The 23,707-nt window shown below is 41.4% G+C and overlaps 1 protein-coding gene across 1 annotated transcript; it reads left to right on the forward strand.

Annotated features, from left to right (window-relative positions):
- Positions 1 to 20,083: 20,083 nt before the first annotated feature.
- Positions 20,084 to 21,658, forward strand: LOC146631515 (uncharacterized). Its single transcript, XM_085353723.1, has 4 exons — positions 20,084 to 20,213; positions 20,355 to 20,606; positions 21,175 to 21,264; positions 21,399 to 21,658. The coding sequence occupies exons 1-4, from the start codon at positions 20,084 to 20,086 to the stop codon at positions 21,656 to 21,658; spliced, it is 732 nt and encodes a 243-aa protein (XP_085209849.1).
- Positions 21,659 to 23,707: the final 2,049 nt, after the last annotated feature.

Raw genomic sequence — 23,707 nt, forward strand, 5'->3', positions numbered from 1 at the left:
AAATACAGTGGAGACAGCTCAGGAGAGGAGAAACTGCTGCTGAGGAGGGCTTTTTAATCAGCCTGCAACTCCTCCCCCACCAATCTCTGACTTTGGCCCTCCCTCGTTGGTATGGCGACTGCCAATTACCACTCGGGAAAACACGAGCCTCTGCCTCTCAGCCCTCCCCCTCCTCCCCCAGAGCCAGCCTGTGGTGTTGACAGGGCGCACACACTAGCGTGGCGACATCTATGAAAGCATGTGTGTGTGTTTCTGTGTGTGAAAGAATGCATATAACAGTGCATATTTGTGTGTAAATCTGAACATGCACAGTATCCTTGTTTCTATGTACTGCACATAAAGTGTCTGTGTGCGTGACTCCAACTCTTTAAGGAACAAAATGAAACACTGACCGCCACAGTGAGGGGAGTTTGTCAATCTGTCATGCTGTGGGGAAGTTTTGCTTTGGGTCTACTTGTTCCCTTGGAGGAAAGTTTCAGGATGTTCCTCTAAATGCTCACCTGTAATCGAACATTTCTATAATAATTGGTAATAAAACACAAGATCTCACAGAATGGCTGATGAGCATAAAAAGTTATGTGTGCAGGGCACAGATTTTACTTTTTTGTTTGCCTCATGTCTTCATTTTTTAAATGCTGCTTAGTGGTTAATTAGCGAGCGTGGCAAACAAGTCAGCATCTTCCATGCAAACTATGGGCAAATGAAGCAATTAGCTAGGGCCCAAAGAGTTCTAATTTCACCTAGCAACAATCTTTGCCTCAATCTCAGGTCCTCTACCAGAGGCCTGAGACTGCGCTCTTCTGGACAGAGATCTCAGATGTTGTTCCTGGGATCTGCTGGAGCCACTCGCCCAGTTTAGGGGTCAAAGAGCTCATGTCTTCCTCTGCTTAAAACAACTTCTTCCTAGAGTTCTGTCCTTTTAGAATTACAGGCCTACTTCCAAACTGCCGTTTATTTCAAACTGCCATCGCTCATTGAGTCCACTTTACTGAAAATTACTAATATTTTTATGCACTTAGACAAAGGTGAATTTTCCATTGCAGTTTTTCAGCAACCTTTTTCTTATTAATGGATTATAGAACTGTTTTCGCATCACTGGCACAGTGATGTTCTCAAATGGGTTTCATCATAATTATTTTAAATTTTTCTGTTAAGCCCAGCAGCCTCAAAACAACCTCAAAAGCCTCTCCATTTCTATTAAGAATTGGATGTCCCCATATTTCCTCCATCTCAACCCTGGGATAACTCGGGTTCTTGTGTTTGACCCTGACAGCTTCTCTAAGGAGGCCGGTCATTATATCGGCCCCCTTTAAAGCAAAACCACGGTATCATCTTTGACCATGATGTCTTTTATCCTGTCTTTCTTCTCTCTCCCCAACCGGTCGCGCCCCTCCCCGAGCCTGGTTCTGCTGGAGGTTTTTTCCTGTTTTTCCTTCCCACTGTCGCCAAAGTGCTTGCTCATAGGGGGTCATATGATTGTTGGGTTTTTATGTATTATTGTAGGGTCTACCTTACAATATAAAATGCCTTGAGATGACTGTTGTTGTGATTTGGCGCTGTACAAATAAAATTGAATTGAATCGATCTGAAGTTTGAATCTAAGTTTATCCAGTCTTGCAGAAGTATTGCAAAAATTTAACATTTACTGTCATTCAATAATTTGGAACTTTCAGTGTGCACTTGGATTCTCTCCTGCTGTGATTATTGTAACTATTGCGTTACGTGCATCTCTGTCTTCCTTAGCCTGACTTCACTTGGTTGAGAATGCAGCAGGTAGGCTGCTAACAAGAGCTAGAAGGCAGGCGCACAACACTCACATTCTTTCTTCACTTTACTGGCTTCCAGTGAAATTCAGCATCCACTTTAAAATTCTATCATCAATTCACAAAGCTCTACATAGCCAGGCTCCAGCTACCATGGAAGAGCTACTGAGACATTATCATACTATGTTTTCTTGACTAGAGGTGCAGGTTGGACTCGGGAGAAGAGTTCAGCATGTTTATTTACAGTAATTAAAGATTCAAGGTTAGCTTAGCCTGGGCTCCCACAAACACATGCACAGAATAAACCTCTCTCAGGAATCTCTCTCTTGGTAACTCACTCAGTTTCCACTTCCAGGTTTTCTGCACAGAGGAGAACAGAAGGTTAGACAAAGTCACAGAGCAAAATTAAAGCAACAGGCAGGTAAGGAGGCACCATCACTAACTTGGTCCCAAAAAATGATCAGGCATCAGCTGAAGGTCTTCCTTCCTATTAAGTAGAAGACTCAGGTAATAACCAACAGGTGAATTTGTTAGTTCCAGGTGCGCAGATTCTGAGGGTGGGAAACCAGAGTAGGACCCACCCCTGAAACACAGCGTGTGGCTAGCACACACACTGACACCAACATTCAGATAGACAGGGAGAACGAGAGATCGTGCAATAAAGAGAAGAGAAAAGATAGAAAAGAGTGAGGCAGCTTAGGAGGACTTGAAGACCATGACACATGGTCTGGTCTGGTGCATGTTATAAAACTTAATCAAAGACTGTGAATAGAAGAAACTATTAAATGACCCCAGAAACTCATCGAGAAAGTGTTTACTGCAGTCAAAGATAAAGGAAGCAGAACATTTTGCAAACAGAGGAGTCGCTCCCTGCTGGCCATTAGAAATAATACAATTAAAAGCCACACAACCACGCCCATCCTTTCTATACAGAAGTTATATTACTCAGGCTAAATCAAACAAATGTTCATTCATAATCCAACTGTGGCTACACTGATTTTAATTCAGTTTGACACTATCACAGTGATTCAGAAGACAACCCTTTTCCCAGTGGGGATCTAACCCTAACCCTACGATTCTTCTCCTCTTTTTTCTTCTGATCTCTCATTCTCTGTTGTGAATGTACAAATTTAGTAACGCCCCTTCCCCTCTAGGCAACATTGAAGTCATTCTGGCAGTGGTGACTCGACTGCTATCACATTCCATTTGTAGACATTTCAGATAGATCGTGTTATGTAAAGAGCAGCTGTGGCTGGTCACTGTGTTGTGTGTTTAACACCGTGGTGATTAATGAGAGCAGTAACATTAAAATATAACCTGTTGTGCAGGAGTAGTTATTGAGGGTTTTACGCAACAATGAGTTTACGTACAGAAGAGTTGTTTCTTTCCATGCTGTCTGATCATAGACTGTGTTTAAAAGATGGGAAAAAACTGCTACATTTTAATTAGGCCATTTTTGATGACGCTTCATTGAACAGTAGATTCATCTCTCAGGTTCTTCCTCCTGAATGTTTCACAGGTCAGATTTAAGTGGCTTAACAAAAAAGTAAGGAAAAACACATTCCGAAAAGGAGGATAAAACAGATCTACATCATTGCTGAGACGTTGTTGGCTCATGAGTAAGTAACCACTTGCTCATCATGAACCCTCGCTAACCACTGGGTGGCGTCATGGTGCTCACATCCATCTTTTATACACAGTTTCAGACAGTGACATTTTAGGATGATTAAGATCATTTTTGCCACAGTGAATATTTAAGGACTCAATTGGATAACTACACAGGTAATGAAACTAATATTTCACAAAGAAGTCAGTCCATTCAAGTTTATGTAGAACTTTTGCATTAGTCACCTCTTATCTTGTACAGTGGTCCCTCGTTTATCGCGTCAGTTACGTTCCAAAAATAACCCACGATATTTTTTTACAATTATTATAGATGTCTTAAGGCTGTAAAACCCCTCACTATACAATTTATGCACTTTTCTCAGACAGGCACGAACATTTTCACACTTTTCTCTCTTGTTTAAATGCTCTCAAAGTTCAAACCTTCGTAGAAAAATAAGTCCAGTATCATAGAATGAAACCAAAGGCACCCGCGGTTTCGTTGACATTGTTTTGTTTGTTGGGGAGAAAACTTACAAACATACAGTACAGCACTTCAGAGTCACACTGCTAGCGATTGAAGATTTACGTAAATTTGACAATCTGAATGCATTCTGTACTGCACAGGAGACATAGCACAAGATTGATTGACAATGGTCTACAGCCAATCAGGACACAGAACACAATGCGCTGTACGAAATAAAAGGCATGCAAAATTGCACCCAAAAAAATCTGCGAAACAGCGAGGCCGCGAAAGGTGAACCGCGTTATAGCGAGGGACCACTGTACCCTTCAGATTCCAGCAATTGAGTTACCTAATCCCCTTTGATTGTTCACCAACTCCTTTTTTAACACTTCATGGAAATATTGTGCTGTTAATGCTTTTTTAGATTTCATTTTTAGAGTTTGTTAGTTTGAGTACTTTTTGTGTTTAAGTGTACATCTACCACTGCTTTGATGTACATTTAACAGACTTGAATTCTAATGTTAATGCAAAGATTGCTTCTGTTGGTCCCTATTTACCTTGATGCAAAACTTGACAAATAAAGGTGGAAATGACATACCTAGCTCAAAATCTCTCATATTCTCTGCAAGACAGCAAGCTGATGAAGAAAAAGTCTCTGAGTGACTGTAAGGTCATATTTTGCGACTCTCCATAGTCCAGACTCTACAGTTTACTGGTTTATTGCAAAGCTGCAATCTTGGCAGTAAACCAGTTTAAACACGTCTTGTTACATCTTTAAACACAATTAGTAGGTTGTAAAAAGGGAATTATTATCACCATTGATGTAATTACCTGTTGATTTTAAATGTATATCTCCAGTATCTTGGATTAGAGTAATTTGAGGTAAAGTATTGCCACATTATGCTAGTATATTTTGAGCGGCTCCCATTGGTAAAGAAGTGCAGCTGAGGTCAAGCATGATGAGGACTGTCTGCGTCAGTGATGGGTATTCACATGCTGACAGCCTCAGAGCCTTGCACATGTACAAACTATATTGAGTAAGGTCAGACTTTCCAAAAGGAGGCTTGTCAGATGTTGCGGGACCAGCTGGAGAGTCTTTTAAAAGAACTTTGTAGCACATGGTGAAAAAGATGTTAGAGGTGAAAGTTCAGCTGCGTTTTTCTGGAATGAACCCTGAGGGTGGAAAAGAAAAAAACAATGAACTACTGAACTCTCCGCAGCAGATTAATTACCCTGTTACAGAATTAAAATAAATCCCTTTAGAGTTCTTTGCTGCTGCCTTGCACTGAGTTTTCACTGTTTGTTCTCTTTGTTTAATCTGTCTTTATTGCAATAATACACTGATGCCCAGTCACATATTTATGTATTGTGCACTTTAAATTCATATAATGTAGATTTTTTTTGTTTATTTCTTATTGTTTTACAATTTGGACAGAAAAAATGAGAAACAGAAAAAAATCTATGATGAGGACACAGACTTCATTTCTTATTTGTCCAATAATTTTATGGTTTTGATCTATTTGACGGATGTTTGCACTAGTTCATTTTTTGTTGTGTGAATAACTTCGGCGGGGTGTGGCTTGTGGCTCAGCTGCAGGGGAGGTGTGGAGCAGTGTGTTCAGGGTGTGGTGTCAGGGGAGGCTGACTCACACACCTGACCTCCATCATCGAATGTGTCTCCCCTTTAAAGGATGTTGCCGGCACTGGAGGGGAGAGCGGTGTAGCAGCTGGAAAGCTGCTCAGAAAGAAAGTGCCTAATCATATACACAATAAAGCACATAGCAATGTGCAATGCTGTGTGTGTGTCCTCATTTGTCTCACAGTGACATTTTTGTGATCTTTGCATGTAACCTGCCAAGGGACTGCACATGCCAATTAGCTTTAAGCTAACTCTGGTATAATTCATCAAATGGCAAGATTTCTGTTTATATTGTAGATCATCCCTTTTCAAATAAAACCGATTAAATGAAATTAAACTAGTAGGCCTCACTTTAGTATCCGACTACACTTCTCTAATCCGAACGACATTCCAATGTCATTGCTGTATATTCTGGTAGTGTGGATCAGTGAATCAATGTCTTGTTCACTCTTGGCAAACAGCTTGATGTCATCCATGTAGAGGAGGTGGCTGACGATTGCTCTGCTCTTAGTTTGTATCCGTCTTGTCTTGTCAATGAGCTGACTGAGGAGGTTGAGGCCTATGCAGATCATCATTGGGGACAGAGCATCTGCTTGGTAGATCCTGCACTTGATATTGACTTGTGCTGCGGCCTTTAAGTTGGCCTCTAGTGTTGTATGCCGCATCCCCATTGAATTCCTGATGAAGACTCTTAAGGTCCAGTTGATCTTGTACAATTATAGGCATTCTAGGATCCAGTTGTGGGGCACTGACTCATAGGCCTTCTTGTAATCAATCCAGGCAGTGCACAGGTTGGTCGGCCTGGTCTTGCAGTCTCAGGCGACTGCTCTGTCTACCAGTAGCTGGTGTTTCGCTCCTCTGGTTTTCTTGCCATTTCCTTTCTGTGCCCCGCTCATGCATTGAGCCATGTGGTTATTCATCTTAGCCAGAGGATGTACTTCCTGAGGCAGCTGAAGAAATTCAACCTGCCAACACGGACGATGATCCAATTCTACACTGCAATCATTGAGTCCATCCTCACCTCCTCCATCACCGTGTGGTACGCTGGAGCCACTACCAGGGACAAACAGAGACTGCAGCGTGTTGTGCGCTCTGCTGAGAAGGTGATTGGCTGCAGACTCCCATCTCTGCAGGACCTGTACACCTCCAGGACACTGGGGCGTGCAGCTCGGATCTCAGCTGACCCTTCTCACCCTGGACACAGTCTGTTTGACCTGCTCCCCTCAGGCAGGAGGCTCCGGTCCATTCGCACCAGAACCTCTCGCCATAAGAACAGTTTCTTCCCCTCTGCTGTTGGACTCATGAACAATAACCATGTGACTGTTCCCACCACTAACACATGACCCTACACTGTGTTCACTGCATCATTCCATGTTTGCACTGATTACCACCTGCACTCATGCATATATCTATCTACTTAGCACTTAATTTTTTATTTTTATGTTTATTTAAGCATTGTCTGACAGTATGTTTGCACTAAGTACCGCAGCAATTTCCTAATGTTGTAAACCTGCTCAACATTTGGCAATAAAACCCTTTCTGATTCTGATTCTTCTGATGCCTGTGGTACTGAGGCAGGATATCGGCTGGTAGTTGAATGGAACCAGTCCCTCCTCTGCTACAGGTTTCTCCAGAAGCCTTCCAGGCTGTCCTCACATAATCCCCTGACCCGTTGTCCTGGCTCCCCCTTGCCATAGCATTTGTGTTGTACCTCGTCAGTCTCTAGCCGTGATAGCAGTTCCTTCTTCCCAAATTTGGAACACTGAGCAACCATTGTTTCGCCATCAATCTGGATGCTGGGTATCGGAGATTTCATAAGTCTCTCATTCTATTCATATAACACCTTCCACTGAGGTTACTTGCGTAGTAGCATTCCAACAGCGCCCTATTTTCATCTCTTGCCCACTTATGCCTTCTTGTTCCAGTTGCCCACTTTTCAGTGTGTCCTGGTTCCTCAACACCTGACGTGGACCTTGTTAATCCGGGTGATGTCTGAGCTGGTATCGCTTCATTTTTCTGTCTCTTGCTCATGTCTGAGGTAGGCTTGGTTGGCATGGAAGTCTAGCCTAGGGACCTTTACTGGACACAGATGCACCAGTTGGGAGTGTATATCTAGTATATCTATATATAGTCCAGTCCATTTGGTGGACATTGTTTATAATCGGTCATTCTGCATTATCGCACACACACCCACAAGGGAAATCTGAAAAATCCACTTTTGAATCAAATGATTAACACGACGCAGCATGCAGCCCTTCTCAAAACATCAAGGTTTATTAACTTATATTAAGAGGAAAAAAAAGAAAAAAAAGTGAAGCTGATAATGACGCTGAAGTCTGATGTAATCATGACACTCACGTTTGTCCTCTGCAGTGACAAAAAACGAATCAATGCAGGCGAGTGTTTCATTTTGCAGAATAAGGTAGAAAACATTCATTATATTATTCCCACGAAATTAAAAATTACATAATGTTGGTTTTAATTCATCTGAACTGCCATAAAGACAAATACACGTGTAAAAACAGATGGAAACACACGCTTGCCCTCGTCCTTCGGCAGCAGGCAAGTTTCTCTTTCTTTCCTACTCACTCATTAACACACACACACACAGGGAGATGGTGTACGAGCACACAGCATTACAGAAATCTATCCTGGGGAGCTGCTGCCACCAAGGAGGCTGTTTCATATTTGATGAGCAAACACAGAGATCTCGCTTTCTGTTTCTATCCTTTCATTCAAGCCTGGCTGAATGCACAGTTACAGACATAGAGATAACAAACATTCATCTATACGGTTTTTCTGAAGACAAACTAAATTTTCAAAGGGAAATATTGATGATAGAGACCACACTCTTGTATAGCTGTGGAAATGCGGACGTTTGGAAAATCTGCTTACAAAATCACAACAAAATGTGCTAGCACAATCTGTTTTCTCTTTGCAACAGACCCAACTAATTAGCATGTATTGCAAAATGAAGCATTTGGACAAAATATGTCCTCTGGGAAATTCTTTAAATGCAAAACGAAAATGCTTACTGTGGAGGATCAGGAGAGTCAAGCACATCAAAATAAAGCAATCTGAGTTATGGTTGAGTTATATAGTTATAAAAATATAATAATATAGTTATAATATATAGTCCTTTGGTCCAACTCCCGAAAACTTGTTTACGTCTTTGAGCTGACGGTGCTGTGGGAGGATGCAATTGAGGAAGCAGTTGAGCGTAAGAAGCTGCGGTATGCCAACTTGGCAGCTGAGGCAGAGGACAGAGGCTGAAAGATCAAGGTGCGCCCGGTGGAAGTGGGGTACAGGGGCTTTGTTGCCAGTACAACAGCAAAACTGTTGTACTATTATTGTACTATTCTTAGTTAGCGTATTGTCTGTCTTGTCTTAATGTTGGTTTAAAATGGAGCACTGTAACAAAAAATAATTTCCCCCAGGGATCAATAAAGTATTCTGATTCTGATTCTGAAAACTGCTTAGAGAGATTGGGATCAGAAGACAGGCGCAACATCAGGCTATAAGAGAACTAGCTAACACTGCTGAGAGGACCAGTCACTGGCTGTGGCTAAAGAGGACTGACAACACTTGGGCAGCTAAGGCAGTCAGCTAACCGTGAGACACACGCCCAGGATTGATTAACCTGTGGTGGGCCTGCCTTAGTGGAGGGTGTCAAAAGGGTAGAAAACACTAGAAATTTTGCTGGTTGACTGATACAGCTGTCTCAGGGCCTCCTGGGGACTGTGCAGTCAACTTCATGGTAGTGAAACTAAATGAAAGAGAAATAAAGAAAAGTAAAATGTTCTGCTCTTCTTCCCTTTTCTGGGAGGCAGTGGGGAGGTGTGTCCTCTCTCCTATCTTGTCTCTTTTGTCTTACTGCTCTCTATCACCTTTTCTGTCCCTTTGAAGAAGTGAGGCTCCATAAATATTAAAGAGGTAAGTATTACTATTGTAGAAAACTAAACAGAAGAAAGCAGTAGAAATAACAATTTAACATAAACCAGTGACACACTCCGGGGCCTGATCAACCATGGAAGGCCTCCTTGGATGAGAGTGTCTAGTAATAATGGCTGAAACACCCGATGAATCCAAGGTCCACTACTGACGATGTGTCCCAAAATTTTAATATGATAATCTAGATCAGATCTCTAATTCCTAAACCCCAACCAAGGAAGGGAAAAAAGGGCAGATTAGCCTGGGATACAAGACTGAAACACCCTGTGAAGTTGAGGCACACATAGATGTGTCCCGCTGGTAAAGTCTCTGGACTGCCTTTCCTAATAACCCCTCAAGACTTTCTCCATTTGAAGCAAAGCATTATCAGGGATTGTAACATCTAGTCCTTTACTGAATCATTTGAGAGACATTGATGACGTAATTCTATATTTAATCATTTAAATTTACTATAAAAAGCCAAATTATAAGTAAATATTTCTAAATGAACTATTAATGCATTAATAAATACCCAAATAAATGGAAAGTGGAATTAGAATAAGAAAACTTCATTAAATTCTTAATTAAAACGTCATTAAAAAAAAAGTCACATTTAGGATTAAAAAAAATCCATCCATTTTCTAAGGAATGAAGCCGAGACCTCTCTTTTCCCAGCCACCGTCTCCATGCCAGCCGAGGCTAACTGAGAGATGTAATCTCGAGGAGACATCCTGGTCATATGCCCAAACCAGCTTACCTGCCTCCTTTAAATGTGGAAGAGTAGCAACTGAGCCACAGATTAAGGAATTCTGTCTTATTATTCCAGCATTATTCGTGTTTCTCATTTTAACTCTTTCTCCTCTGCTGATGTTTTTATGAGCCCAGTGGTTAGTGGTTAGATGTTTCGAAGTTTATTGATTGCGCCATTTTGTAAACATGATGTGTGACGATGAAAAAATGATAGAAAATGTAAAGATTCACTCGTTGTGTGTGTTAAGATGACCTGGCTGAACAGGAGGTTCCAAAGCATCATTTATATAATCTTTGAATACAAGATACAGTCGACTATGAATGCCATTTGTTTTGCATGGAATGTCCGTATTGTATGCTGTGACCATAGCAGGGAGATAACTTGTTTCTATAAATGATTTGGTTTTTCTTATTATTCTTTCTGAAAAGCCACACAGAGTGCTGTTGTGCTCTGTATTGTTGTTTGACCCCTTTGCAAAAGGGAATTAAAATTTCACAAAACAACCTATTTGTGTGAAAATCGATTTATGTCAGCTTTCCATAATAACCCATCTAATATTATGTAATGATAAAACTACTTAAGTGTGTGTAGAAGGTGCTTCTGGACAGTGTAATTTCTGCTGAGTCTACTGGCTTCTATGGAAGCTTGAGGATGGAAGGTCATGCTACAGAAGTTGGCCGTGGTAACTGTGAAGGCACCTGGAAACAGAAAACAAAAACAGCATTGACAAGAGTTTCCAGTGAGCCAACGAACAAAATTCATCATGTTAAGCACACAAACATGCTTCAATAATCATAAAAATGTAAACTCACAGGGTACTGCCAGTCAACCCAGCAAAAAACATTTTGATGATGTGATTAAGTAACATATTCTCACGATACCTTTTTCCCACTACGAAAACCCCCCCATCCAAAGCGGTCATGGATACGTTTATTTTTAGTCGCCTTGCTCCAGACTTTGCTTCCTCTACAGACGACATCTCAGTGGGATTAAAGAAGTCCTCAAATTTCAGTTTCATATTTACGCTCAGCTTTCTCATCAGCATCAGTACAGCATGCACATCATTGAAGACACAATAGCTGACAAAAGGAAGCCTTGGTGAAGTCCAATACCCTACCAGAAATAAGTTTGACTCATTGCTGACAATGACCAAGCTTTTGTGTGGGGATCAAATACCTCATACGTAAAAATGAGCCACATACCCAGGCCATACTCAGGCTGCTCCAAACATATAGGTTTTCTACATATAAATCTATATTATGTGAATCATATAGATCCATATGTTAATCCCAGGAACTCAGCTGTAAGGTAAACTTTCAATAATTCAAAGTAAAGAACCTGTTTTCCTTGTTCCTTTTTCTGTTAGTGTAGCACTTCATGTACAGTTTTCCTATTTTCAACTGCAACCCATTACACAATCATCTCCAAATAACTGAAGAGACAGTACGCACATGGACAGACACACGTTACCCACCATCAGTGGCTATAATCGTGGAAGCTGTCTCAGTCAGCCAAATAACATTTTCCCTGCAGGGAAACAGATGGGGGAGTTTCCCTTTCAGGCTGAACAGTAGTGGTGTGCGGATCGATACTGAAATATCGATTCTTCCGATACCAGCAATTTATGTTCTAGAATCGATTCTCATATTATAATATCGATATTTTAGTACTCTGGGGTAAATTTGTAGTTTTTCCATTAAAATGAACGCAGTGGAAAGAAACTATATCATTCGGATCGTGTAATTTGGAAGGAACTACTTCCTCTTACGCCTTTCATAGTCATGTGCGATATACGGCTGTATAAACGTGTCGCAGCCCCTGGCGTGCACACTCACAACAATGGCTGAGCGCAAACAGAGTCATGTGTGGACGCGTTTTACCTCCACAAACAGCCAAGACGCGGTTTGTGATATATGTGGCAAGACAGTGGGGTGTTGTGGCAACAGCACTGACCTCGTCAAACACCTCGGAGTAAATCACATCACAGAATATGATAAGCTTATGTTGAGGCGAACTGAAGAGGAGGACAGGGACAGGTGCTGCTAGGGCGAGACAGACGTCTCTCACAGAGTGCTTTAGTGCTGCAGGCAGGCAACGTGCTCAAATAGCACAACGTCCGTTTTTATTTCTATATGATTATTCTGAATTATTAAACAACAAAAACAAGTTGTCTGATGTCCTCTAATCATTATGAAGCAATATGGTTATGTTATTATTACAATAACATAATACAATTATATGTTGTATTATGAAATGCAATGAAACATTAAGTTTTTGTACAGAGTATCGGTATCGGATCAGTATCGCCGATACCACCCTGAATTTTACTTGGTATCGGATCGGAAAGGAAATCAGTGGTATCGCACATCACTACTGAACAGTGCAATGAGAGATGAGACGCTGCAGTGTACCTCTCTTCTCAGCAGAAGGATAAATACACCTCCTCCTGTCTCTTAAACCTGCTGAGATCTCTATTCTCTCTAAACAGTTGCAGCACCTCCGATAATGATAGCAGGGGTATTTTCAGCAGCAGGCTCTTATCTATATCAATGCCAATTCATTTGGCTCAGGTAGAAGGTGAGGAGGCAATAATGTCCTTCCAGAAAAACCTTCTATTCACAGTAAAATCAAATTCGTAGCATCTGTGGGATGGGTTTTTGAGACAACAAATGAACATAAGCACGGGAGTTTCATGGCAAACCTTTATAAATTTGCTGTCACCAAAAGGAGGCGCATCATTCACCTCACCTGAGTTAGAGAAGAATACACTTAATGCCGGAGGCAACAATTGCACATAATACCAGGAGCAAAGGTCCTGAACGCCATTTAAACCATCACATCCTGTTTAACCCTCTCAAGGCAGGCGTTGCCGATTTGCAACAGTTAAAAACTAACAACCTGATTACCCCACAAAAGAACATGTGTTTTGTTCAGCCTGCTATCACACAGCTTCCCATCCAGTGTGCGAGGGAATGAGACACAGGAGGAGAGCACAGGTGGGAGTAATCACACACAAGGCTGGGAGGGAAGCAAAACTGAACACGCTACACACCAGACAAGGAACTAGCAAAATAAAACAGGAAACATGAGACACAGACTGAGACGTGGACTTGACACTGGAACTGGGGAAGACATGAAAAGATGACGTGACACGAGGAACACCGGGGAGGCACAGAGACAGAACCCAAGAGACTAGAAACTATAAATAACAATGAAGTCAAAGACTATTAGTAATTCAAAAACACCGGGTCACAGACCCAGGCCCATGACACAGACACCAAACCCCCCACCACCTACAATAAAATAGCTAAAATAGGTCAGTAAGATAAATACCATATCACAGGATGAAATCACTCACTAAGGTAAGAAAAGTGCAGAAATGATCACAACTAAATAGAATTAACAAAAGTGTGTAGTTGATCTAAACTCAAGGTTAGCAGAATAAAAACTGCATAGAATATTTAATATTTTAAGTCATCATAATATGGAACAGAGAGTCTTTCCACTACAAGGGTGCACATTGCTGTCACATGATTTGTAGACAGTACACGTTTCGTGAGCAACTTTTATTGTTACTGGGACGATCTTAGAAAATATCCCACTTCTATAACTTTCGTTAATTGTTTTTTTTAGGATTGAGATTTTTTAGAATAGCATTAATATCAAGCTTTGTGAATAAATGGCCCAAGTATTTCTGTCAGTAGTTAGTACAGACCAAAACTTTAACTTAAACGACTGGAAAATGTTCCAACATTTAAAACTCATTCCAAAACAATTGAATTGTTCCCTTATACATTCTAGATCTGTAAATTGGCAATTCTACAGTTTGTAAATGTTGTTTTTTAAGCCTTCAATGTAATAGAAACCCCCCCAAAAATGAACAACTTGTTTTTCTTGCTCTTATTAGAATCAAAGTGTAATGCATCTATGCATTTTGTATTCCACTGAAGAATTAAGCAGGAACATTTATAGATGGTTGAAACCCACTTACTAGGAATTTTAAAAGTCATAAATGTGTTTTTTATTTTAAATGATTGTAAATTAGAGGCATGTATATAATGAGGTCGGTTTTCATAATGAATTATGCAGTCCAGCCTTTTCAGACACAGATGAAAGGAAAATGAATGCTGAGGGTTGGACCTCAGACAGATGGTTACAAAGGGAGAATGAACAAACAGCAATGAATACATAGTTATAAGAAGCCCACTGTGATTTGGATTTACTGTTGTACATTGTTTTGATTTAACACTTCCATTAAACTAATAACGAGCAGATGACAAAGAACAAGTGGAGCTGTTTGACTGCAGCACTGTCTGCTCCTGTGAATTCAGAACAGACTGACAATGAACAAAAAGAGAATAACAGATGGATTAACAGAAGCAAGAATTCAACTGTAGAGCATTCATGCTGTAGAGCAAAGATATTTTTTTTCCAACTGAATATCATGTACTTTTGTATTTTACTCACTCGGGTAAAAAAAACAAAAACAAACTGCTATATTGGGGGAAAAAAATAAGGGAAATAGAAAATCTTTTCTTTTTTATGTCTGCTCCATGAGGTGGAAAAAACACATCTTGGTGGGAAACCAAGTGGAAAGCTTGACAGACGGACAGGCAAAAAGACAAGCTGATGGGTCCTGGTACACTAGTTAACCAGGGAGAGAGCGAGCGAGGCAAAAAGGACTAGGGCAGTCAGGCAGGACAGAAGTTTTCTTCCTCAGTGTAACTTATGTAATTAGGGTTTGTGAGCACATTGAGTTTATTACAGAAGTTTTTCCTTTGTGGTGATAGCCAGCACACGTGTATTCATAATATATGAAACAAACAATACTCCTTAATTATCGGTTGTACTGAACTTAGTTAAAACGTACAATCGATTATTTTTTTTAGGTTATTTAATAAAAAAAATAATGTTGTACTCACAAATACATATATTGACTAGTGTGTAACTGCATCTCTCAACAAACCGATGCAGTCTCATAAACTGACAATTTATCCATTAAACAACATAAAAGCAAGTGCTGGTTTGCGGAAGCTGCCGTGCTGACCCACATCTCAATAAAATATCATCCTATTCCTCCTTAGCTCAAGCCACATCTCCTGAACTGAAGTCAGGCCTCTAACACAGGAAAATGTGCACGAACAGAATGCTCTTTGAAACGTTTTAATAGATTTGTGTTTTGAAAAGACAAGCAATGCTTGTCACTCTCTTATGTTGCGTTATGGATTTCAAGGGAACTATGGAGATATTTCATACGTTCCTTTTCTTGACAACTAAAGTAAAATCTTAGCAATTCACCAATTCAATTCCTTACTGAGTTTTATATCTAAAGATAAAGATCCTACAATAATACAGAGAAAATCCCAACAATCAGACAACCGTTATGAGCAAACACTTGTTGACAGGGAGAAGGAAAAACTCCCTTTTAACAGGAAGAAACCTCCAGCAGAACAAGGCTCAGGGAGGGACGGCCATCAGCCAACAGGTTAGTATTGAGGGCAGAGAGGCAAGACATAAGATGCCGTGGAGGAGAGCAAGAGTAATAACAACTAATGATTAAATGCAGAATAGCATATAAAACAGAGGGAAAAGAGGTGAGTAAAGAAGGAAAAGTATCATGGGAATCCCCCCCCCAGCACCCTTGATCTCTTGCAAAATAACATAAGGGATTGCTAGGGTCACTCAGGCTAGCCTTAACTACAAGTTTTATCAAGCAAAGTTCACAGATCATTAAATGGAAAACTGCTATTAATGGGTCTGGCTGGTTATGGTACCGGACTAGTGGGGCACTGTGATAAAGGCATGTCTCCCCACCAGGAATTGAAATAGATAAGAATTTAGCAATTCTGACTTCATATATCACTTATCAATTCGATTCCTTATCAATTCTCACTGGCTCCAACTTGAGAGTCACCATCATCTCTAAGCAGCATGTCAAAGACATTACATTCATGCAAATTCATTTCATGCTGGGTGATCAAATGTTTTGTGCATATTGGAGGTGTGATCAGCATCAAAGTTGTGATCAGTGTTGGGGTCATTACTCAAAAAAGTTAAGTAAAAACATTATTACGCATATTATTGAGAACGTTTTTCTTAAAAGTAGTGCAGTATTGTTACTTAATTACTCCCAGGAGAAAGACAGTCGTTATACTACTCGTTACGTTACTTTCATGTTACTCTGTAAAATGAAACGCACTGTCACATAATTACCATTTAACAATATAAATCTACAGGCTACAGCACCACACACCATCATGTCGTCTTTGCAGTGCTCATTTTGAAGAAAATATCATCATCGCGGACTCAAAGGTTAATAAAATCTATAACTATACAATATGTAATATTATAAAAAATAACATTAAATATAAAGTTCCTCATTCTTATTTTGTGCTGCTTTAGGAAATCTGTTGCCTAAGTAGCACAGCAGTTCCAACTATTTTCAGTTTTCCATGTATTCAGCTGAAGTCAACTGTGAGAGGAGCAAGACGTAAGATTTTGGTAGGTACTGGCACAGAGGTAAGTGGCTCCCCAGGTTTATCAAGCAAGGTGTCAGGGAACAGTAATGTTGGTCAAATACATGCAAAATTCAACCACAACATGACATCTGCTGCCAATTACAGCACCTTGATTGAAAATGACACTGCCGTAACAGTGGATATTAACCATCAGGACCATAGTTACGCATTATTAACAACTACATTAGCAAAACCGAGCGGTATTCAAGAAGATCACTGCTACAACATTGAGTCTCCAAAGTCTTTAAAGCGTAAAAATCAGGCTTCAGAAGAGATGCAAATAAAGTACAGGAAAAACCTGAGACTGAAATGCCAAAAGTCTAGGAGTTTAAAGACAAAAGTTTGTACCTTAAAGAATGTCACCAAAGAACTCAAGAAAAAGCTCTTGATCTCAAATCAGTGTGCATCTTTGCTTGAGTCAATCAGTGAAGTTCTAAAACACATCTTGCATAAAATACAAGAGGGGAAAAAGTCAGCTAAATATTCTGAGGAGCTGAAACAGTTTGCCACCACACTTCCTTTTTACTGCCCAAAGGCATATGAGTATGTACGGGAGAATTTTAATAAAGCGTTGCCACACAGTCACACCATTCACACTTGGTACAGTAGTGTCTCAGCTGATCCTGGATTACTGTAGCAACTTTTAGAGCACTAACAAATCATGTGGAGGCAAACAGAGAACAGGGAAAGGAAACAGTGTGTGCTCTAATGATGGATGAAATGTACATCCAAAAGATGATTGAGTTTGCAGAGGACTAGTTCCATGGCTATGTAGATATAGGCACTGGTGAAATTGACAACACACTCGCCACCCAGGCCTTGGTCCTTATGGTTGTGGCTGTCAACGAGTCATGGAAAATTCCCATGACTCGTTGTATACGTCCTCATCGATGGTATGGATGGATCAGAGAAGGCCAATGTTATTCGGGAAAGCCTTAGCAGGCTTCATGAGGTCATTGTTAAAGTTGTCTACCTTACGTGTGATGCTCCTACAAGTAACCTCGGCATGATAAGGGAACTTGGCACAGAATTAAATATCGACAACATGAAGCCCTACTTCTTTCATCCAGGGAATCCCACACAAAAAGTGCATGTGATCCTGGATGCATGCCATATGCTAAAGCTTCTTCGTAATGCCTTTGCATCTTCGATGGAATTTGAGACAGAAGATGGGAGGAAGATTAAGTGGAAGTACTTTGAAGCCCTTAATAAACTCCAAGACATGGCTCATTTACAGTTGAAAAAACAAAAACTGAAAGTCCACCTAGCAGCACAGCTCTTCAGCAGAAGTGCAGCGGATACAATGGATTTCTGTGAAGTTGGAGGAGTTGTGCTGCAACTGTGGAGTTGGTGCACACTGTAGATGCAGCTTTTGATGTGCTCAACAGCTGTAATCCTCTTGGAAAAGGTTACAAAGCTCTAATTAAGCCAACAACTAAACACAGGGCTGAGACAATCTTGGAGGATACAGAAACCTTGCTTCGTGGGTTGAAGGTCAAGCACTATGACAAGATGGTGCCACTTCAAACAACAAAAAAGAAGACTGCCATATATGGCTTCATTGCTAATAGCATAAGTGCACTTAACATCTATAATAAACTTGTTGAGAGGACCCATGCAGGTATCTTCTGACCTACAAACTGAGTCAGGACCACTTGGAGCTCTTCTTCACTGCCATAAGAGCAAGAGGTGGGCACAATGACAATCCTAATGCCAGACAGTTCAGGGGAGCCTACAAACGTTTACTTGTTAGGCACCAAATTAAAACAGGCACAGACAATTGTTTACTTCGAGACAACACATACATTCTCGATTCAACATCTGCAGCTGTAAATGTTGATGCAGAATGGAAGTGCACTTTGTGGAAGTAAATGACACTGAAGATCACTCGATTCCTGACCTCCCAGATGTATGCAACCTCTCTGAATACATGGAGGCAGTGATCAGCTACATCACAGGATTTGCACTTGTGAAAATGGCCCCCACGTGGTACTGCAAAGTCAGATTTAGTGACTCTGCAGGAAGAGAAACTGAAATGGCAAAAACGGGCAAGTTGCTTTGCAGACAGATGACCAAACTGATCCATTTTTATGGAGAGTAATGTGTGATACCTGATGCCTTTGAGGGCTGAATGATTTATTGAAATTGTTTCAGATTTTTCTAACATATATTGTATTTTAGATTAGAGTTGAAATATCCATCCATCCATTCGTTTCCGCTTATCCTTTTCAGGGTCGCTGGAGCCTATCCCAGCTGTCATAGGGCGAAAGGCGGGGTACACCCTGGACAGGTCGCCAGTCTGTCGCAGGGCTAACACATAGGGACAGACAACCATTCACACTCACATTCACACCTAGTGGCAATTTGGATTATCCAATTAACCTATCCCCACAAGCTGCATGTCTTTGGACGGTGGGAGGAAGCCGGAGTACCCGGAGAGAACCCACGCAAACACGGGGAGAACATGCAAACTCCACACAGAAAGACCCCGGCCTGATGGTGGAATTGAACTCCAGACCTTCTTGCTGTGAGGCAACAGTGCTAACCACCGTGCCACCGTGCTGAAATATATCAAAGTAAACATATTTGGTCAAAGAATATAACTAAAGTTTGATTTTAATCACAATAAATGACTAATTGTTCAGCCCTAGTTATTGTTATCATTTACTGCCAGTTTTTCCTCAGCTGCCCATGGTTTACAGGACTGAATCATCAGCAGAAGAAACATGGACTCCACTGATCTTCATTATGTTCTGTTGCTGCTGCCTATGGATTACAATCCGCATTAGCATGTTGTGCAGGTGCTTGCTAAGAGCTGAAGTTGGTTAACAGTATGATGGAGCTATTTCTGTCCTGGAGCAGTCTCCAGTTTAGCATCACGCTCTCATCCTTTTGTGTAATAACAATAAAATTAATGTCCATATCCACGCTGGAGACTGCTCCACTATTTTTCTCCTCAGACACACAAACTGAAATCAGCTGATCGTAAAGAGTGTGCAAGAACTGATAAGCGGGATCTATGGGCAGGCAGACTAACGGTGTGTTCACACCGAACGCGATGGACGCGAATAGAGCGTCAGGTTTACATGTAAAGTCAATGGAAAGGCGCGATGACGCGCGATTGCGGGTCCCGCGAAAATTCGGAAGCAGATTTGCGTCGCGAAAACGCCAAAACGCGTGAAACGCGCGTCAGTGTAGCGCGTCTGGCGCGTTTGACGCGCGAATAAAACCACGCGCGTGAGTTTTTGTGTTGCATTTTGTGCATACGCGCGTTTCGCGTCTACCGCTCGAGTTGGAAAAATCTGAACTCCAGCGTCAAATCGCGCCGCGACAACCAATCAGGAGCCTGGTGACGTGGCTCTGACCTAGGTCAAAGGGGCAGATCCAGCCAAAGCCCTTCATTCTTCATTCAGTATGGCGGAAAAGCTGATCAGCGCCGTGGCTAACCACCCCGAGCTATACGATGCCAGCTCCTATTTCTACCGAGACAGGAATAAAAAGGACCTAGCTTGGAGACACATAAGTGAGGAGATCGGGCAACCTGGTAAGTTCATTCCTTCTTCTTTTTAATTTTCAGACTGACCCGATGAAGCCGTGCAAAAGCTAGCAAGCGCGCCTACTGTCCCGCGATTTTCCCACTGTTGTACAAACACCTTTCTGCTAACCAGATAATGCATTTATTCAGAGGACATCTGCAGGAGAAAGTGGAAGAGCCTCAGGGACACCTATAATAAGGAGAAGAGGTCAGAGAAGGAGAAGAGGAGTGGGTCTGCAGCAGGATCGGGGAGGAGATGGAAGTTCTTCGCGGTCATGGGGTTTCTGGACCCCTTCCTCACCCCGCGGGAGACCAGCGGTAATATGGTGCGGACCGTGGAGAACTTCTCCCCCGAGGACCAGGGACAGCCCGAAGAGGCAGCAGGGGAGTGTCAGTCAGAAGGTATGTTTACAATTAATTAATGTAGGCAGTTAATTTATGCGTGTTGTCATACAGGAATATATTTTGTTTATTAATAAACAGTATAAAGTAGTCCCGCTGTTCATCCGTCACTGCCTCGCCTTTTCGCTGATTTTTTTTATTGCACCGTACAGCTTTCAACAATGCGCATTGCATTCTGCAGCCCAAATGACAAATCTCCTCCGTGTCGTGTCTCCTGCGCTTGCCAAACTTATCATGTTTGGTTTTGATAACCATCACTTCAAATAGAAAAAAACAGCACAAAAACACTCATAACTATGACCCTCATTCGGAAATAGACACCTGCACCGGGAGCAAAAAAGGCGCACAAAAGTGGCGCCGCAGACGGAGAAAAAGCGCGGCATAATACTTTTACGTTTTAAAATCGACAAAGGTTTGCACTTTGAGAATCAACTTGTGAGAACTGTGACTACTGTTCATGTGCTGCAATAAATGGGAGACCACTGTATATAATAATAAGTATATAATAATATAATATTCTCTATGACTATTGTCTTCAACCTGTTAACATTTATTTTTGTCTTGATAGAGTCAAGTTATCATGCAGCAGAGTCCTCCCCTGTTGCTTCTCCTGACTCCCCAGTCCCTGGTCCCTCAGCTCCTGCTGCTGCACCCACAGGTATTCCCTTGTGATCACCTTTACTAAATATCTACAACCAATCTGTTCATATCCTGGTTTTTTTCAATTTTGAAAATGACAATCTAGTAGCAGCCTTCTCATTTCTTTGTGGTGTTTTGTTCTGTTTTTTACAGGCCCACAGAGGAGGAGAGCTCGAAGGCGGTCGAGGGACGGGTCCCAGGATGGTCCATCGGCGGTGGAGCTAGCTATCCTGGAGTCCCTAAAGAAGCCACGCCCGTCTGCAACAGAGCATTTCCTCCTCGGCCTTGTTCCTGCTCTGGAGAGCATGCCGCCTCAGACACGAGAATTCGTGAAATTCCAAATTCATAAATTAGTTTTTGACAACAGCACAGCTGTGCTAAATTTGGAAACATTGGACCCTAATGATCAGTAGTTTTCTGATGAGGCAGCAGCTCTGCAGGGCAGAAACAATGCTCTTATTTTCCTCCTCCTTCTCCCCTGAGGCTCTTCCACTCCAAGCTGGGTCCTTTTTATTCCTTTCTCTCTGTAAATAGTTAAATTTCATATATTTATGTTGAATCTTTTTATTACTGAATTTATATATTTTATCAAATAAACATTTATAATGACAAATGTCTCTGTTCTACTACACAGCAAATATTGGCACCCGACTTGACACAAGTAGAATTTATTTCATATTATACTAATGACAAAATATACTGATACAGTGGGATGCAAAAGTTTGGGCAACCTTGTTAATAGCCATCATTGTCCTGTACAAATCGTTATTTGTCACAATTTAAATTGTCAGTTAAATACATCATATAGGAGACACACACAGTGATATTTGAGAAGTGAAATGCAGTTCACTGGATTTACAGAAAGTGTGCAATAACTTTACACTAAATAAAGCAGGTGCATATATTGGCAACACATAAAAAGAGAAATAACATAAATATGTAGTGTATATCAATGTGTGTGTCTCCTATATGATACAGTGGGGCAAAAAAGTATTTAGTCAGCCACCGATTGTGCAAGTTCCCCCACCTAAAATGATGACAGAGGTCAGTAATTTGCACCAGAGGAACACTTCAACTGTGAGAGACAGAATGTGAAAAAAAAATCCATGAATCCACATGGTAGGATTTGTAAAGAATTTATTTGTAAATCAGGGTGGAAAATAAGTATTTGGTCAATAACAAAAATACAACTCAATACTTTGTAACATAACCTTTGTTGGCAATAACAGAGGTCAAACGTTTACTATAGGTCTTTACCAGGTTTGCACACACAGTAGCTGGTATTTTGGCCCATTCCTCCATGCAGATCTTCTCGAGAGCAGTGATGTTTTGGGGCTGTCGCCGAGCAACACGGACTTTCAACTCCCGCCACAGATTTTCTATGGGGTTGAGGTCTGGAGACTGGCTAGGCCACTCCAGGACTTTCAAATGCTTCTTACGGAGCCACTCCTTTGTTGCCCGGGCGGTGTGTTTTGGATCATTGTCATGTTGGAAGACCCAGCCTCGTTTCATCTTCAAAGTTCTCACTGATGGAAGGAGGTTTTGGCTCAAAATCTCACGATACATGGCCCCATTCATTCTGTCCTTAACACGGATCAGTCGTCCTGTCCCCTTGGCAGAAAAACAGCCCCATAGCATGATGTTTCCACCCCCATGCTTCACAGTAGGTATGGTGTTCTTGGGATGCAACTCAGTATTCTTCTTCCTCCAAACACGACGAGTTGAGTTTATACCAAAAAGTTCTACTTTGGTTTCATCTGACCACATGACATTCTCCCAATCCTCTGCTGTATCATCCATGTGCTCTCTGGCAAACTTCAGACGGGCCTGGACATGCACTGGCTTCAGCAGCGGAACACGTCTGGCACTGCGGGATTTGATTCCCTGCCGTTGTAGTGTGTTACTGATGGTGACCTTTGTTACTTTGGTCCCAGCTCTCTGCAGGTCATTCACCAGGTCCCCCCGTGTGGTTCTGGGATCTTTGCTCACCGTTCTCATGATCATTTTGACCCCACGGGATGAGATCTTGCGTGGAGCCCCAGATCGAGGGAGATTATCAGTGGTCTTGTATGTCTTCCATTTTCTGATGATTGCTCCCACAGTTGATTTTTTCACACCAAGCTGCTTGCCTATTGTAGATTCACTCTTCCCAGTGTGGTGCAGGTCTACAATACTTTTCCTGGTGTCCTTCGAAAGCTCTTTGGTCTTGGCCATGGCGGAGTTTGGAGTCTGACTGTTTGAGGCTGTGGACAGGTGTCTTTTATACAGATGATGAGTTCAAACAGGTGCCATTCATACAGGTAACGAGTGGGGGACAGAAAAGCTTCTTACAGACGACGTTACAGGTCTGTGAGAGCCAGAGATTTTCCTTGTTTGAGGTGACCAAATACTTATTTTCCACCCTAATTTACGAATAAATTCTTTACAAATCCTACCATGTGAATTCATGGATTTTTTTTTCA

The sequence above is a fragment of the Diplotaxodon limnothrissa genome, linkage group LG5 (genome assembly GCF_057381915.1).
Source record: "Diplotaxodon limnothrissa isolate DT_005_m linkage group LG5, D_limnothrissa_male_GT1.1, whole genome shotgun sequence".
NCBI classification, from domain to species: domain Eukaryota; kingdom Metazoa; phylum Chordata; class Actinopteri; order Cichliformes; family Cichlidae; genus Diplotaxodon; species Diplotaxodon limnothrissa.

Coding starts and splice junctions, on each gene's coding strand:
- LOC146631515 (XM_085353723.1), top strand. CDS start 20,084: ATGGCGGAAAAGCTGATCAGCGCCGTGGCTAACCACCCCGAGCTATAC. Junction 20,607..21,174: donor AGGGGAGTGTCAGTCAGAAG/GTATGTTTACAA, acceptor TTGTCTTGATAG/AGTCAAGTTATCATGCAGCA. Junction 21,265..21,398: donor TCCTGCTGCTGCACCCACAG/GTATTCCCTTGT, acceptor TGTTTTTTACAG/GCCCACAGAGGAGGAGAGCT.